Source organism: Daphnia pulicaria, chromosome 7 (assembly GCF_021234035.1).
Source record: "Daphnia pulicaria isolate SC F1-1A chromosome 7, SC_F0-13Bv2, whole genome shotgun sequence".
Lineage (NCBI taxonomy): Eukaryota > Metazoa > Arthropoda > Branchiopoda > Diplostraca > Daphniidae > Daphnia > Daphnia pulicaria.
The window spans coordinates 16,645,656-16,660,189 of record NC_060919.1 but is presented as its reverse complement, the minus strand read 5'-3'; the positions used below and the strand labels follow the sequence as shown (position 1 = coordinate 16,660,189).

The 14,534-nt window shown below is 38.4% G+C and overlaps 4 protein-coding genes across 12 annotated transcripts; 3 read left to right on the top strand and 1 right to left on the bottom strand.

Moving 5' to 3' along the window:
- The first annotated feature begins 522 nt into the window (after positions 1–522).
- LOC124349028 (CST complex subunit STN1-like) lies at positions 523–2,646 on the top strand. Of its 3 annotated transcripts, none has more exons than XM_046799512.1 (7): positions 524–801; positions 867–973; positions 1,040–1,190; positions 1,248–1,636; positions 1,702–1,866; positions 1,933–2,083; positions 2,140–2,646. In XM_046799512.1, exons 4-7 carry the CDS (start codon positions 1,324–1,326, stop codon positions 2,600–2,602), a joined length of 1,092 nt encoding a protein of 363 aa, XP_046655468.1. In that variant the 5' UTR covers positions 524–801; positions 867–973; positions 1,040–1,190; positions 1,248–1,323; the 3' UTR covers positions 2,603–2,646. The 3 variants fall into 3 exon arrangements, with proteins under 3 accessions (XP_046655470.1, XP_046655468.1, XP_046655469.1); XM_046799513.1 differs by having other exon boundaries at positions 1,040–1,194; XM_046799514.1 differs by lacking the exons at positions 1,702–1,866; positions 1,933–2,083; positions 2,140–2,646 and having other exon boundaries at positions 523–801; positions 1,040–1,194; positions 1,248–1,302.
- A 55-nt stretch (positions 2,647–2,701) lies between these two features.
- Positions 2,702–5,177, top strand: LOC124349030 (N-lysine methyltransferase KMT5A-B-like). 4 transcript variants are annotated; one of them, XM_046799521.1, is made up of 7 exons: positions 2,816–2,833; positions 2,923–3,027; positions 3,228–3,335; positions 3,404–3,730; positions 3,931–4,262; positions 4,329–4,519; positions 4,592–5,177. In XM_046799521.1, the coding sequence occupies exons 3-7, from the start codon at positions 3,323–3,325 to the stop codon at positions 4,803–4,805; spliced, it is 1,077 nt and encodes a 358-aa protein (XP_046655477.1). In that variant the 5' UTR covers positions 2,816–2,833; positions 2,923–3,027; positions 3,228–3,322; the 3' UTR covers positions 4,806–5,177. The 4 variants fall into 4 exon arrangements, with proteins under 4 accessions (XP_046655476.1, XP_046655478.1, XP_046655477.1 ...); XM_046799520.1 differs by lacking the exons at positions 2,816–2,833; positions 2,923–3,027 and adding an exon at positions 2,702–2,782; XM_046799522.1 differs by lacking the exon at positions 2,923–3,027 and having other exon boundaries at positions 2,745–2,833.
- Positions 5,178–5,581: 404 nt separating this feature from the next.
- LOC124348853 (mediator of RNA polymerase II transcription subunit 15-like) lies at positions 5,582–10,943 on the top strand. Of its 2 annotated transcripts, XM_046799196.1 has the most exons (14): positions 5,584–5,693; positions 5,761–5,935; positions 5,998–6,470; positions 6,599–6,723; positions 6,781–7,147; positions 7,207–7,478; positions 7,537–7,862; positions 7,923–8,108; positions 8,169–8,410; positions 8,471–8,770; positions 8,879–9,031; positions 9,102–9,549; positions 9,615–9,734; positions 9,794–10,943. In XM_046799196.1, the coding sequence occupies exons 3-14, from the start codon at positions 6,147–6,149 to the stop codon at positions 10,021–10,023; spliced, it is 3,093 nt and encodes a 1,030-aa protein (XP_046655152.1). In that variant the 5' UTR covers positions 5,584–5,693; positions 5,761–5,935; positions 5,998–6,146; the 3' UTR covers positions 10,024–10,943. The 2 variants fall into 2 exon arrangements, with proteins under 2 accessions (XP_046655151.1, XP_046655152.1); XM_046799195.1 differs by lacking the exon at positions 5,761–5,935 and having other exon boundaries at positions 5,582–5,693.
- Positions 10,944–11,061: 118 nt separating this feature from the next.
- Positions 11,062–14,290, bottom strand: LOC124348970. 3 transcript variants are annotated; one of them, XM_046799399.1, is made up of 8 exons: positions 14,064–14,290; positions 13,824–13,978; positions 13,575–13,764; positions 13,356–13,460; positions 12,049–12,216; positions 11,656–11,953; positions 11,474–11,604; positions 11,062–11,402 (listed from the first exon to the last, which is right to left on the bottom strand). In XM_046799399.1, exons 1-8 carry the CDS (start codon positions 14,283–14,285, stop codon positions 11,115–11,117), a joined length of 1,557 nt encoding a protein of 518 aa, XP_046655355.1. In that variant the 5' UTR covers positions 14,286–14,290; the 3' UTR covers positions 11,062–11,114. The 3 variants fall into 3 exon arrangements, with proteins under 3 accessions (XP_046655355.1, XP_046655356.1, XP_046655357.1); XM_046799400.1 differs by having other exon boundaries at positions 11,474–11,586; XM_046799401.1 differs by having other exon boundaries at positions 13,824–13,997; positions 14,064–14,149.
- Between the last annotated feature and the right edge of the window lie 244 nt (positions 14,291–14,534).

Sequence of the window (14,534 nt, the reverse complement as noted above, 5' to 3'; positions counted from 1 at the left end):
AACTGTACTTTTGTACAAGCGGTGCAGAGACGGCAACACGTACGTTTTTCTATTAGGTTCAAATGCTCAGTGCTTGAAGCAACTACAGGTACAACTACCTTTTAAGGCAATGTTGCGTTTATGAATAATGTAGATTTAATGTAGTTATTCTTCAGTTTTGCAAAGGTAGATTTGTTGATGCGAAGGTTACTTGTGAAAATATTTTTACTTAAATTTTTTAAAAATAAATTTCGATTTGAGTATGACGCTATTTTGATTAGACTATTTTGCCCAATCCCCGGCTCTCTACCTCCCCCCTCCCCCCACCACCACCACCACCACACACACACACACACACATAGCACATTTGCACATAGTAATAAAACACAATGGATTCCCAAACAACTGTAATAGCAGCGAAGAATTTAACTTTAAAATTAAAAAATTTATCCACTAAACTATATAATATTAAGGAATCAAATATCAATAAATGAATCTGAATTCATGGTTTGACACATATTAAGAAAATTACAGGTGACAACGTTGTAACTGACTTGTCTTGTAGACGATTTCGAATGGACCAGTTGGAAAATAAAGAATCTTGGGATATCAAATCTCACGAAACTAAACCAAAATTCGAACAATCAACGTCATTACATGAAAGTTATCACCTAAAGCTGTGGATTGGTACCATCAAAAGTTTAAAACAAAATCATTCCGATACGAAAACGGCGATATTCGGAAAAAAAGTCATCGCCTATGTTGACATTTTAGGAACTGTAATTGATAAGTTAACTTACGAAAAAGCTGATATTTATGTTTGTATGTAACAAAATTTTTTTATATGGCGTTTAAAATTCTTTTAACCAAGATTTCATTTTTTTTAGTGGATGATGGTTCTGGTGTCATATCCTGTCATTTTGGAAAAAAGTCAGCTGAACTTGATAACATTGAAGAACTAAGACTATCTCTTAAAAATGATTCATCTATTATGGTAAACATGAGAATATTAATGTTAAACATTAACCTCTTGAAATTTAGAATTTTCCTGTTTGCACAGCTCATTTCTAATCAAGAAGATGAAGGTTTAGAAACTTTACTTACTTTACTGGAGAAAGAAAAAGGTGACTACACTATAGGTGATACTTTGCATGTTCAAGGGAAATTGAGTTTTTACAAAGAAGAGTGGAAAATATTTGGCAATACTATTCGTAGGTATTTCATACAAATCTTCTGAACTCCCAATGTTTGATTACAAATTATCTTAGGTGCTGTTGAGTTTGAAGAAGAAAATCATAGATGTCTTGAACTAGATTACTTGTATAAAAATATATACAAAACAAAATGAGTTCTGAAGCTGAATCGAAGAATACTGTACAAAATATTCGAGATGAGAATCGTCAAGAGTTTAATAGATTACGGAAAGAAAAACGTTACAAGGTAACAACAGTCCAACGAAGTGGCCTCGAACAATTGCAGCCACGTACCTATTCACCCGTAAATCTCCATTCTATGGCTGCTACTTTAAGAAAGAGGAAGGGTGTCAACAGAGAATTTCTCGCCGATCTGAGTCAAGCATTAGCAGAGTGCGAACAAAATGCAATTATTTTCTGTGGCATTGATGGTTCTATTCCAAGCTTATGCACATTTTTAACAGGTATAGAAATTTGTTGTTTGTGTTTGTTCATGTCCAGTTCATATTTAAGAATGTTATTTCTATAGGTGGTGATTCGACTTTACAATTAGAAGCAGCTTATTGCGTTGCTAACGCTGCTGTGTGGGAGGATGAAACTAAAATTGTTAGTCAGGTTGCTTCCGTAACTGGCGCTTACTTGATAACTTTGCTGGGAAGTGGAAATTCTTCTTTACAAGAAGCTTGTTGTTGGGGTATTTTCTTTGATTCCCGTTGAAGTTAATTATTCATTCCACTTATTTTAAATTTGCCTCACTCAGCCCTGGGAAATATGCTACCACAGGGCAAGACTATTTTATCTGCCCAAGGTTTTTTGGATAAGGTGTTGACCTTATTTGATTCTACTTTTGGAAATGTTCAGACTTCTGCAGTTCAGTGTCTTATCCAATACGTTTCAACAAGCACCCCTGCGTAAGTTTAATACGTAACACAATTTTACTAATGTTCATGCAATTATTTTTATTTAGGGAGGCCGATTTGACGAAAATTGCAGCGCACGTCGATAAATTGTTAAATTCTAAGGAATTAGATGTCTGTTCATTATGCTGGCTGAATTATTTACTCTCTTTCTTCTCTTGTTGTGATGCGAGTATCTTAGTTAACGGAGTCGTTTTTTGGTCATTATGTCAACTTCGTAAGCAGTTATCTGAAGAAAAAAAAGTTTCTGTCTTAGTGCCTTTGGTTCGATTTTTCGGTAATGTATGTGCTTCTAGTGATGATCATATAATCGCTTTACTGAAGGAAAGCGATTTTATCACGATAATTATGCAACTTTTGAATTTTTCTTACGAACCCATTTGCAAGGAAACCTTGTTACTCGTTGCCAATATAGTTAACAATCCTAGTACCATTATCGCATCAGTCGTAGCAAACGTAAAATTTAAAGAATCACTAGAAAAATCTGTTGGAAATGTATCTGCACTTTTCTGAGTTTTTCTTCCTATCCTAATACACATCATTTAAAAAAATTCCCGCCTTTCAGCTAACTATCGATTTAGAGCACCCCGATTAAATTGGGGTTTAAATCATACCACAGCCATCCCTACGTTCAAAACCGAATGGTGTTCAACGGTTTTCGTAGATCACAATCACACGCCACGAGCCCCCAAGGTTTGAAAATTTGCTCTTTTTGTAATTACATTTCTCCAATCAAAGCAATAGGTAATGTTAAGTGTAGATTGATTATTATTAGAGTTAGAGAATCTAAAAACAAATTTCGTGCTGCCCTCTACTTTTTTCTTAAAAAAAAGTGGACAGCAAGAGGCAAGACGACGCGATGTGTATCACTCGATTTTTTTAGAAAATGGAGGGCTAATTACGGCGCGTTTTTAACTTTTCATCGAACGTTTTGTAAGGTATTGATGAATTTTGTAACAGTGATTCAAAACAGCATCTTTGTTTTGTTACTAGTTTGTACATTGGATCAGAATATAATTTTAGCTAGATGTTCATTTATTTGGAAAGCATCATTTGAAATGAGACTGTCAAGAGGCTAGGGTGACAGACGTTACCCATGGGTGTACATTTTACGATTCTGTTTATTTGATTTTTTTAGATTCGGGTGAATATACAAAGTAATTAGTCTTCCGAGATCTAGTCTACCTCTAATGGTCTCAAGTTGAACATCCTAGTTTCATCAATTAGCTCATTATGGTGAAGCGAGGTACTGAAAAATTATAACTTAACATTTAAGTCTGTTTTAAGTAGTTAATTCAATTTATACACCAATAGGTTCAACCACAGCCAAGCGAGGAAGGAAGCCAGCTGCCTCACTCGAAAGCAGTAGCAATCCTACAAATGAAGTAGTTGCTGTTAATCAGCAACAAGCAGTTATCCCAAAAGGAGCTGTAACAAATAAAACAAAAAGCTCTTTTAGAGGAAAACTTTCACATACCAGCCCAATACTGGATTCAAGCTCACGAGAAAAGAAAATCACAGTTTATTTTTCTGCAGTCACATCTGAAGAAGCATCAAAAGTTGAACTTGAAAAGATTGATAAAGAAGTTGGTCAGGTTGCAAAGTCTTTAGCACTACAACGTGTCTTTGGCAAATCCCAAAGTAAGTTGATTTATTAGTGAAACAATTCAGTTCTCTAGTTTTATGATGAACAAGTTTGAAATGATCTGATATTAGATTTTTAATCTATTGATCAGAAAAGATCAGTTTAATCTTCTCTCTGATCCATACCCTTCCTACTCTTATTATTATTTCCTGGTAATGTTTTACAAGTATTCTATGATTTTCTTTTAATTTCTCAGGTCCAGAAAAAAGAGAGGTCACTCCCCATAAAATACTTTTGGAAGAAGAGCCCCAGCAGCTGATAGCTGAGACACAGGAAGTTTCTGAAAAAATTATAAAAGAAGAAATTATAGTTGACCAGTCAGTGAAGGAACCTAAAGTCAAAGCTATGAAAGCAAAGCGTAAACTGAACGTAAATCAAAGCCTCAATCAAGACTCATCTCAAAATCACAAGCTCACGGAATACTTTGCTGTCCGTCGTAGCGTCCGCAAACCTAAGACAGCTATTTTAGAGGAAAAACAAAGGAACCTCGAGGAATCCGTATTGTCTGGGAAAGAAGATGGGTTACAAGTAGTTCCCTAAATCATTATGTTATTCTCTTCTCGTTTGATAACCAAAGTTTTATTTTATCTTAAGGTCCACAATTTTCCAGGCAAAGGGCGTGGAATAGTTGCGACTCAATTGTTTCGAAGAGGCGAATTCGTAGTTGAGTATTCCGGGGATCTCATTGATATGACTGAAGCTCGTGAAAGAGAGAAACTTTATGCAGCAGACCAAAATACTGGATGCTATATGTACTATTTTCAGCATAAAAATCAGTCATACTGGTATGTGGATTTGCTTTTAATTGTGAGATGTTGTGTGTGAAACTTTAATTGATTTAACTATGAATTTTACAGTGTCGATGCCACTTTGGAATCTCAACGTCTCGGTCGTCTCGTTAATCACAGTCGACAGTCCGGCAATTTAATGCCAAAAGTTATTGAGATCAAAGATAGGCCGCATTTACTTCTTGTTGCCCGCTCCGATATACTACCAGGGGAAGAATTACTTTACGACTACGGAGACCGCAGCCGAGTTTCTCTGAAATACCACCCATGGCTGGCATCTTAAATTCCAACCTAGTGTAGTTTTTCAGTAATTCAAGTTCCCACCAATTCTCAAAGGACTCCACAATTTTTTGTCTTCTCAAGTCCTGGTATTAGATTAAAAAGGGGAACTTCCTTACACACTTTGTACAAAAAAATATCATTGCCTTTTTTTGCTCTCAATAGCGTTACAGTGTACTTTGCTATAATTTGACCATAATGTAAAAACCGATTTCTTGTGTTCACTTTCAAGTAAGCAAATTTACGTTACAGGATTTGAAGTTAACGTGATTTAAACGTCTACCAGGTACATGCTAAATGGTGAGATTTTGTAACCGAAAGGTAATTCCCACTGCCAAATGAATTGATACATATTAGGTTAACATTTTTCACCATTCATTTTTCTTTCTTGCAATTCTTTTCTTTTAATGTACAGTAATATTTGCCCAATTTTGATTTTAAATAATTCAATGAGTACAGTTTAAATATGTGTGTAGTGAATAAAATGTGTTAGAAAATAAGAAAATAACTGCGGTTTAACAAGGTCATTCATTTGAAAAAAGTTCCGGTGACAACCTTTCTTAGTTAATAGAAAATCTATAACCTTCAAAGATTTATCGCAAAACGCGAAATTAAATTATTTTCTGTAATTACGACTTCAAGCAGAGATAAAAATCTTAATTGTAAAATATTACATTTCATGAAAAGTTGAATTGGCAATTTTTAGTTTTTGACACAATTCGACATTAATATAATGATTTGGTTGCCAAACCCGATCTACGTCACACACAAATGCTTTGCTTGGCGTAGATGGCGCAAGTGAAACTTCATAGTGTGTTGTTGTAATCTGTACACTACCCTTTGTGCGTTCTTTCTCGTCTAGTTGTAAATTTACGCGTTTGTACCAAATTCAGTAAGTTTTTTTCTTTATTGGGATATTTTTAAGAACATATTCTAACGAGAAATCCTCGTTTTGTCAGTCTCAGATTACGAAATATTGTCGAACATCGAGAATCCCTCAAGGGAAGAAAGTGTGGGTTTTCAGGAAGACTGCTGCATGTTGAAAACTCGGCAATGTGCGTGGCATAGCAATTTTAGTGCCAGTTGTAATAAAGTCTGTTCTGATTAAGCTTTTCCCACTTTAAATTAAAATAAGTAATAATTATTCTACTAAATGGTTAGTCAATTCAAGTGATAAATTTTTTTTAAATTTGCAGGTTTAACCTAAATAGTCCAACTGCAAACTGTGAAGCCTACTGTTCAATATTGTTGCAAAACCCAACTGGTCTCTGATTCACTATTCATTTTGTATTGTTATCATTCTTTTAGCTTATTGTCTTGCAAGCTTTTTGTATCCTTAATTACCATGGAAGACATCATCATGGAAAGTGTTGAAAATCTTAATGGCAATGTCAGCCAAAAGATTATGTCTTGTAAAGGTGGCCATGATGAAAACCAACAAGTACCATCCAAAACCCTTCCAAAACTCTTTTATTCAAGAGACTTGTTGATCAAGCTTAAAAACCATCCTAGCTCCAAAGAGAAGCCAGCAATATTTGATGATCTGGACCGTGTAAAGAATGGAATGTGGGATCCAGAGCATTGGCATAGTCGAACTGCCAAAGAGCCCAAAAGGTCCAATTCGGGTACTGTTGTGGGAGCTGGTAACAAGGAAGACCAACAAGAAAAGGTAAATTTTTAGTTTTTGAATAGTTTTTGAATGCATGGCTATAGTAAATAATTCAAAATAGATATAGATTGCAAATAAGTTGCCATTCATGCTCCTCAGTTCACTTTAAAATTAATTTCTCTGTTTAGAAACGAGGTAAAGAAGAAGGGGACGAATTTTGTTTCACTCCGCAGCGTCGAAGCTTTGTCAGTGGATGTCATGTAGTTCGTCGACAAGATGCTGAACCGGCTGTACCGCCTGTTGTGACCGAAAGGTATTGACCTTGTACTGTTTAGTTTCGAGTCAAATAACAAATGATTTTATATTATAGTGTTCGTGAATCAACTTTGCCTGCACGTCGAGTGGGAAGTGGACGTTTGACGGGACGAGATGTAGAACCTGCTCCTGTCCCCGCTAAAGAACCGCGAGACCGACGTGAACCTCTTCGAGCTCCTGCTCCGCAAAGAGAACGAACTTTCGATAGAGAACCTCAGCGAAATGAGCGTGGAAACGAGAGGAATGATCGACACGATCGGAATGAGAGAAATGAAAGAAGTGAAAGGAACGGACGGACATTTCAACCAAGCAGAGCTGATCCGCGTGATAAAGATCCAGCAGAGAAGGATCGTCGCAATTTCGATCGCTCCGGCTACGATCGTGACTATAGCGGTCGTGGTGACCGTGGTGATCGATACAACGTGTGTTAATTTTTACAGGTTCAATCATTTTCGATTCTAATTTAATTATTTTCATTTAGTCTCGTCGTAAAAATGAAGATGACACTCCCGAATGGTTTTTTGGAGGGCCATCATCTCAACATGATACAATCGAGTTACGCGGTTTCGACGAGGAAAAAGACAGAAAACAAAATTCTAAAGCTCCGATTAGAAAGGAAAGCAACAAAGAACGACAACAATCCAGTGGAGCGAAGAAATCGGAGGAACCGCCAACTAGTTCCTCTCGTCCTGGTAGTGGGCTGTCAGGGAAGGTTGTTAAAGAAGATCAACCTCTGAAAACTGAAGCTCCTAAGTATAGTTTAATATAATTATGAGACATTTAAGGAAGCTAAATGTCATTATTTATACAGAAGGAAGAGTCCAGTTAACCAGGATAAAATGGATTTTAACATAGAAGATTTCTTGAAAATGGACGGTGACCTCAATGGGCTCGGTTTAGGACCTACTGAAAGCGAGGAAACGTCACGGGGATCTAAGGCAAGTCGCTGGTTTGGCAAAACTTCTGATTTACCAGAGGCTAGTAAGCCTCCGGCAACGGAAAATGTCAAACCAGATCACTCTACCAACCAAGACGCTGCACGTTCTCTACTAGAGATGTTGCAGAAAGGAAGTCAACAGCAGCAATCGGTTGAGCATAAAAAGATTGTCACGGCGGAAGAATTGGAACGTAGTAGTGGTAAGCTCAGGGATTATTCTTTATCTGAATGGTATGTTAATTGATTATGCGGTTTTTAAGGAAAATATTCCAACAACGAACGAAGCTCTGATGATGGTATGACGGTTTTCAACAAACTGCTTGCGCAGGTGCAGGAATCTACGACTAAACCACATTCCGTAATGAATAGTGCCCCAACTGAGCAAGATATCCTTGCCAATTTACTTGGAAAACAAATGAAGATTGAAGCACAACCTCCCCAACCTGGTATATTTCAACATTTTTTTATGTTTGCGTACCGCTCAAACCGTATTGTACATTTTTTAGTTCAACATCACGCTCAACAAACTCATCAAGATGCATTGGCAAAGTTTTTGCAACAACAGCAAAGCAACCAAATGCATCATCCCAATACACAGCAGCACAATACACATCAAATGTTGCAACAACCACAGATCAACCATCTCCATCATCAACAGCAGCAATCACATCTTTTTTCGATGCACAGTGAACAACCGCATTCCGACGTTCACTCTATGATGCGCGATTTGGCTAACGGACATCCACAGGTTTTAATGTAAACCCAATAAGTTTGAGTAGTGGTGTAACTTTATTTTTTCTCACTCTAGACATTGAATCAATTGCATATGATGACAATGCAAAAGCAACATCAGCAGCAACAACAGCAATTGCAGCAACAACAGCAGCAACAGCTACAACAATATCAGCAGCAACATCAGCAGCAGCAACAACAACAACAGCAGCAGCATCAGCAGCAGCAACAACAACAACGCCAAGCTTATGTTGGTAGTCCTCAACAATCAGTAGCGAAGCAGTCAGCTTCTTCTTCCAGCCCGCTGTCGTTTACTCCCACAGCTGTTATGCGTAAAATGGGTGCCGAAAAAGACAAAGCTAAAGCAGCGTCCTTGGTGAGAATTTAGTGGTGCAGTTTGTGACTGAGTTGTTAATCAATTTATTTTACTTTAGTGGATTTTGTATTTATTTAAATTTTTTTAAACTTTATTATCTTTTACTAGGATAAGGGTGACGGAGCAGAAACTGGAATGGGAACAACTTCATCCCCTCCGGCTAGCCAAAGCTCGGTGACTTCGAACCGCCTTACCGGAAGAACAGCTAGCCAAGTACAAGGTGCTTCTCGTGTAAGCAACCAAATGAGAATGAATGATGTGGTGAGTGAAACTTATAGTAAGCAAGTTATCTATGTGTCCTTTTAACCCACTTGTGTTTAAATCCCTTCAGCCTGTTGTTCAACAGCAGCAACAGCTTTTAACTGGACGTCCTTTAGTGAAAGGACAAGAAAGCATGCTTCCATTCCAGCAACAACAACAACAACAGTCACAACAAGCCGGTAATAGGCCATTCGGACTTGCATCTGCATCGAATGCAGCCATCACTGGTGTGGCTGTCAAGATGCTGGAACAGCAACAGCAGCATCAACTTTTGGCAGCGGCTGTAGCAGCTTCTGCTAATCAAACTCAACAACAGCTCAAACAACAAATCTTACAACAGCAGCAGCAACAACAGCAGCGAACGTCACCACTTCAACAATCTCTTTTGGCGTTTGCTGCCGGTGGACTTCAATCCAACATGGCATTGCAGAATCGTGGCATTCCTACAAATGTTCCAGTCGGTAATCGAACTCATTTTCGTCCAATTCATCCACAACCGATGATTCCTCCCATATCAGGTATTTTCATTTTGTTTTTAAATTGATCGGATGAATGGTTTTTTAACATTTGTTACATTGTTCAGGATACTCTCCGTACATGGGTAATCAAGCAAGCCTTCAAACCGGTCAGAGTCGCTTGCCAACCAACGTAGGTTCATCATCGAACCAGTTTTACGGAATCTCCCCCGCTTCCAATATTAGAGGTAAGCTCAAATTACATTTTAAATTCTGTGTATACTTTATTGCAAGACCGTTTGGGTAGGTCAAGCGCAAGGTCTAAATGCGTTAGCTGCGCTTCAGCAACAAGCATTTAGTGGAAACCGGAGCCCCAACATGTTGCAAGGAGGTAATTCATTATCTCGTTGGTTCCCACCCGAAATCTTTTCCCAAACTGGTTCTGGACAAATGCCAACGCTGCCACCGATGCCGAGTCAAAAAATCCTTAGTCTAGAAGAATTGGAACGTTTGCACACTTCGCCCATGTCACATTAGACTCAACGGCAAGTTTTTAAAGATGTTAATCCTCCAGCTTCAAATTTGAAAATTGTTTGTTGTCGATCTATTTTGTATCGAACAACTGTGGGAAAGGGTGCGTTTCCGAGGTGAGGAAAGCTCAGGCTCTAAGACATACAAGGAGCATTATCACAAAACTTGCACGCGGAACCGAAACTGATAATAATTCAAATCGGGTGTTTGTACCTTTGAGCCTTGAAAATGTATTTACTAAATTAGAAAGTAATTTCTCTGAAAGTCGGGTTGTAGCCGCGTTGAGTTTAAAAAACACACAACAACAAAAAGCAACCTAGTTTTTCTTGTGATACGGAAGATTTTGATTTTTTTTTTCTCTGTATTTCGGGTATTATATATATATTTTCTCTTAGAGTAAGCCTATTTCTTCGGTTTTTTTTGGTCCTTATAAAACCTGCCAGTGGTAACACACGGCCAATCTCTCCCTCTCGGTTATTAAGAAGATGGTATTTTTGTGTTACATTGTAATTTTTTGCATCTTTTTCTTCGCAATTATCAGGATTCTCGTCTCTGTTTATTTTCCCATTTCAGTATCGATTGCAATTTCTAGATCGTCTGAAACCCATATCAGAAAAAAAGAAATTCTCGGTTAATATGATATGAAAACAACTAACGGGGTGTCCAAAAGTGTTTTTCTAAACTTGTCCCAGTTGCTGAAAAAACATTGATTCAGAAGATACGTTATGCTCTTATTTTTTTTCTGTTCCTCTCCACTTCCTAGACTTGAACAAGAAGAGCGCATCAAAATTTATGTTTATTTTCTTTCCCTCGAATGTGAGCGATGTTTGTGTGTGTAAAATTTGCGCGAGCTAGTTCAGTGCCCTGAGTCTTGTGTAAATATTATAATCTAAGCATCTGTGGAAAACATGGTCATGTTCACATTTTCTTTTCAGCATCTTAATTATTATAGTTCATTCTGATTAGAGTGTCGGGGTCAAGAATTTAAGAGGTTCATTCCTCGGTATCGAAAAACGGTAAATATCCAATAAAATTGCAAACTAATGATAAACAAGGTCCTTTTTGTTTTATTCAATTTGTGTCATAAATCATTTTTTTTAGACAAGATCTTCTATTTCACTAATGAATAAAAATAATCTTCGGAGAAATTGGCTCATTTCCAAATAAGACATCTTTTTATGTAAAAGATCAAAGTCTGCCAACTCTAAATCATCACGTCGACTGATGCCACTGCGTCCGATGCGTTCGGCTAGTGCTCCAATACCAGCGAACTGCTCTCGGGTAAGTTCAGAAACAGAAACCAAGTCTATCAACTCGGACAGTTTTTCTTCTGCTTGCGAATCCAAGTGGAACCCGAGGATTTCGGTTAGAGAAAGGAAAAGTTTCTGTGCCGTTTAAAGAATTTTTCATTAATTAAAATTTTGACTTAAGTAATTGTAGATTTATTGTTTCAAACCTCAGTAGAGAGCTTTGACTCTGTGGCGTGTCGTTCAAAGACTACGTCATTTAGTCTTTGTCGGCAACGCGTCGCAACAACATATTGCGACAAGTATTCAAGAGGAGTCATCGCTGCGCAGGTAAAATCATCTTTAACAAAGTCGATTGACAGAAATCGTTTCTTATCAATTGTGTACGTACTTTTTAGTTTTCTCAAATCTATGGGCAATTCAAACCGTGCTCCGAAATTGTTGCCAGCTCGCGGAAAATACAGCCAGGACATGTCTTCCACTGCGACTGTGCCTTCAACTTGATACAAGACGTCATTATTCCCGTTGTGGTAGTCTTCGACTTGGAGATTACGTAGACTTTCCTCGAGATCTTCTACAGAGTGTTGTTTGTTTTTTACCGCTTCTTCACAAACCTCAATTGGTGGTTGAGCACCGACTTCGTTTATGAAAGCTCCGTTTAGTTTTGGATCCAGAAAAACCGGCTCATCCTAGTGTGAATCACAACCGATCACAACAAATGATTCATATTCTCCCCATAACAATAACGGTAAACTAAGTCAAGCAAATAATGCGTCTAAATTGCCTCAGTTTTCGCAAGGGGAAAACCATCGCTGAGATCCATTTCCCTCATAGGATCGGATAAATTATTAGCATCGTAGCCGGTGAACACATTTTCGTCCAAAACCGATGTATCCGGGTTGCGTAAGCTTCTTGCTCCTTTGGATGAAGACTGCTTCGGCACCTTTTTACTCTGTAAACAAAAAAGGTAATCTACAATCTGGGCATCAAAAGTACATGACTAAAAACGGCGTTTGAAAATAATGGGTGTAAATAACTTCAAAACCTTTTTTGTTTTGATTCGTCGTCGCCTACGTTTTTTCTCGGATTTGTTCTTTTGTTTCCCCTGATTGATCAACTGAAAAGTCACATTTTCCCCATCGTACACCCAACCCATTTCGTAATCAGGCGAACAATTTCGAATTTGACATTGCTTAGCTGGTTTCTGATTGCGAGGGCCGGGTTGAAGCGGGTTGGTCTTTCGAGGCTCTCTTCCTTCCAAATGGATACCTTGTAAACCGCAAGGAAGTTGTAGCCATTTCTCAAACTTTATGCTTTTTCTATTTCGTTTTTTCTTCCGTTGAAGAGGAGGTTTCAGTAGCCACTCGGATGGTCGAGGAGCATTAGACGTCCAGTTCACATCATCTTCTTGTTCGGTGCGGAAAATGTCCCGATTGTCCGACCTTCTTCTCTTAGCTGTCTGGACATCGGCTATGAGGTTCAAATTCTTTTGAATGTAAATTTTAAATCCTTCGGGCAATATTCCTGAACGGGAATTTCGTGGCATCCAAACACTTATTGTCGGTAGCTTTCGAGAGGATGTTGGTTTAGTTTCTGGAAGTGGAGTCTCTACTTCCGGAGAAGGCAATTTTTTTACAATGTCAACCCAAATGACTGGCTTAGTTTCTTCCTGGAAGACGGAAGAACTAGAGCAGTTCGATTCCGTTTCGCACAAAAGTTCAGTCGGTCGCTTCTTTGCAGTTTTCAAGACGACACTATTCGGTTTCCGGTTGCGAGCTTCTTTTGTTCGTGAACCTTGTGACAGTTTCAGTTTGTAAGAATCTGCCTCTTTTGTGCGACTTTGTTCCACAACAATCTTTTGTTGTATCCCAGCAACAAATAGATTAAGTTCACCAGCGGCCATCTCGTCTCATTGAATGTAAGAGAGTGACTGCGTAGTCCAATGCTTCGTTTGGTGTCTTTGTAGCACCACTTTCCGATCAATCAAGCAAACATTTTATTTATGTAAGTACATCACCGCCTCGGCTTGTACAATATTGACATTTAAAAGCGTCAAGTGTGCGGTTAGGCGGAGCAAGATTGTATGCTTACCTCTTTGAAAGACTTTGACAGGAATGTTTCCGGCCTTCTAATGGGTCTTGTCGATCGGCCTGGCTTGTCCTGCATCCTAGTTCGAGGGCTCTTTAACTCGAATCGCTTAAGGGAAAAGTAGGGGCCAAATAGAAAGGTAAATATTAAACAATGTTATTAATAGTTTGGAAAAGTGCCAGTCATTGTATGTGTTTGACGTTTGAATAAGGTTTTGAATACTTCAAAATTGTCGAGAGGTTCGTGCTGGCCGTCCGCAATACTGCTAACATTGTCGAAACTTTTCCATGGTCGCAAATCTAGAACGAGCATCCCTTCCGTTTTATGCGAACGCCTTTCAACTGGTGAAGGTCCACCGCTCGCGCATCTCCGTATCGCCAGTTGATTAGCGGAAGACGTTGTGGGATAAGCTCTAAACATTTTCACGCTGAGGGATTCCGAATTGAATAGATATTACGTATAAAACACTACCTGCCTGTTTCAGCGTATGATCCCAGCGCATTTGATATAATCTTTTGCTCCCAGTTGTGATGGAAAATGCTTCTTTCATCGTGTGGCAATCCTGCTCGATTAGCTCTTTTCATCATTTTAGCATTTTCGTAATGCTCTGCTCCGCCTTCATGTGTCTGCGATTGTTAGTAAGAACTTTTTTTTAAATTTGTAAGCGTATGAAAACTATGTTGAAGTTGAAAGATATCGCCTTGATACTACCGATGATATTCTCGGCCTCCACACGACATCTTTTAGCTCGGGGTCCTTCGGATGATTACACAGCACCGAGCAGCCATATGGATATGGATTGGGAAGCCCTGCTAAAGGTCTTGCAGTTCGAGGGGCTGGTCGAGCTGTGATGCATAGTCCGAGATCGATGTAGTTTGATCTGCCATTGAACACATCGAAAAATAAATTTCTTCTATATTTATGAGGTCCCATCTTTGCTAATGTAATAAACGACCGTAAGTGTGATTCAGAAATGGACAAAAACTAATAATAGTGGAACACTAAACAGTTCACGAAACTAGAAAACGACCTTAGTGTGACACTTATCGATCTATCATCACTGCACAAGGTATATAATCACTATGGAGACCATTTAATAAATTCTCTGTTACAATAAAGAGGCAGTGAATAACTTTTTGGCAAGCAAACTGGATGAGCGAAAAGTTTGGCGTCGTTGCAAAT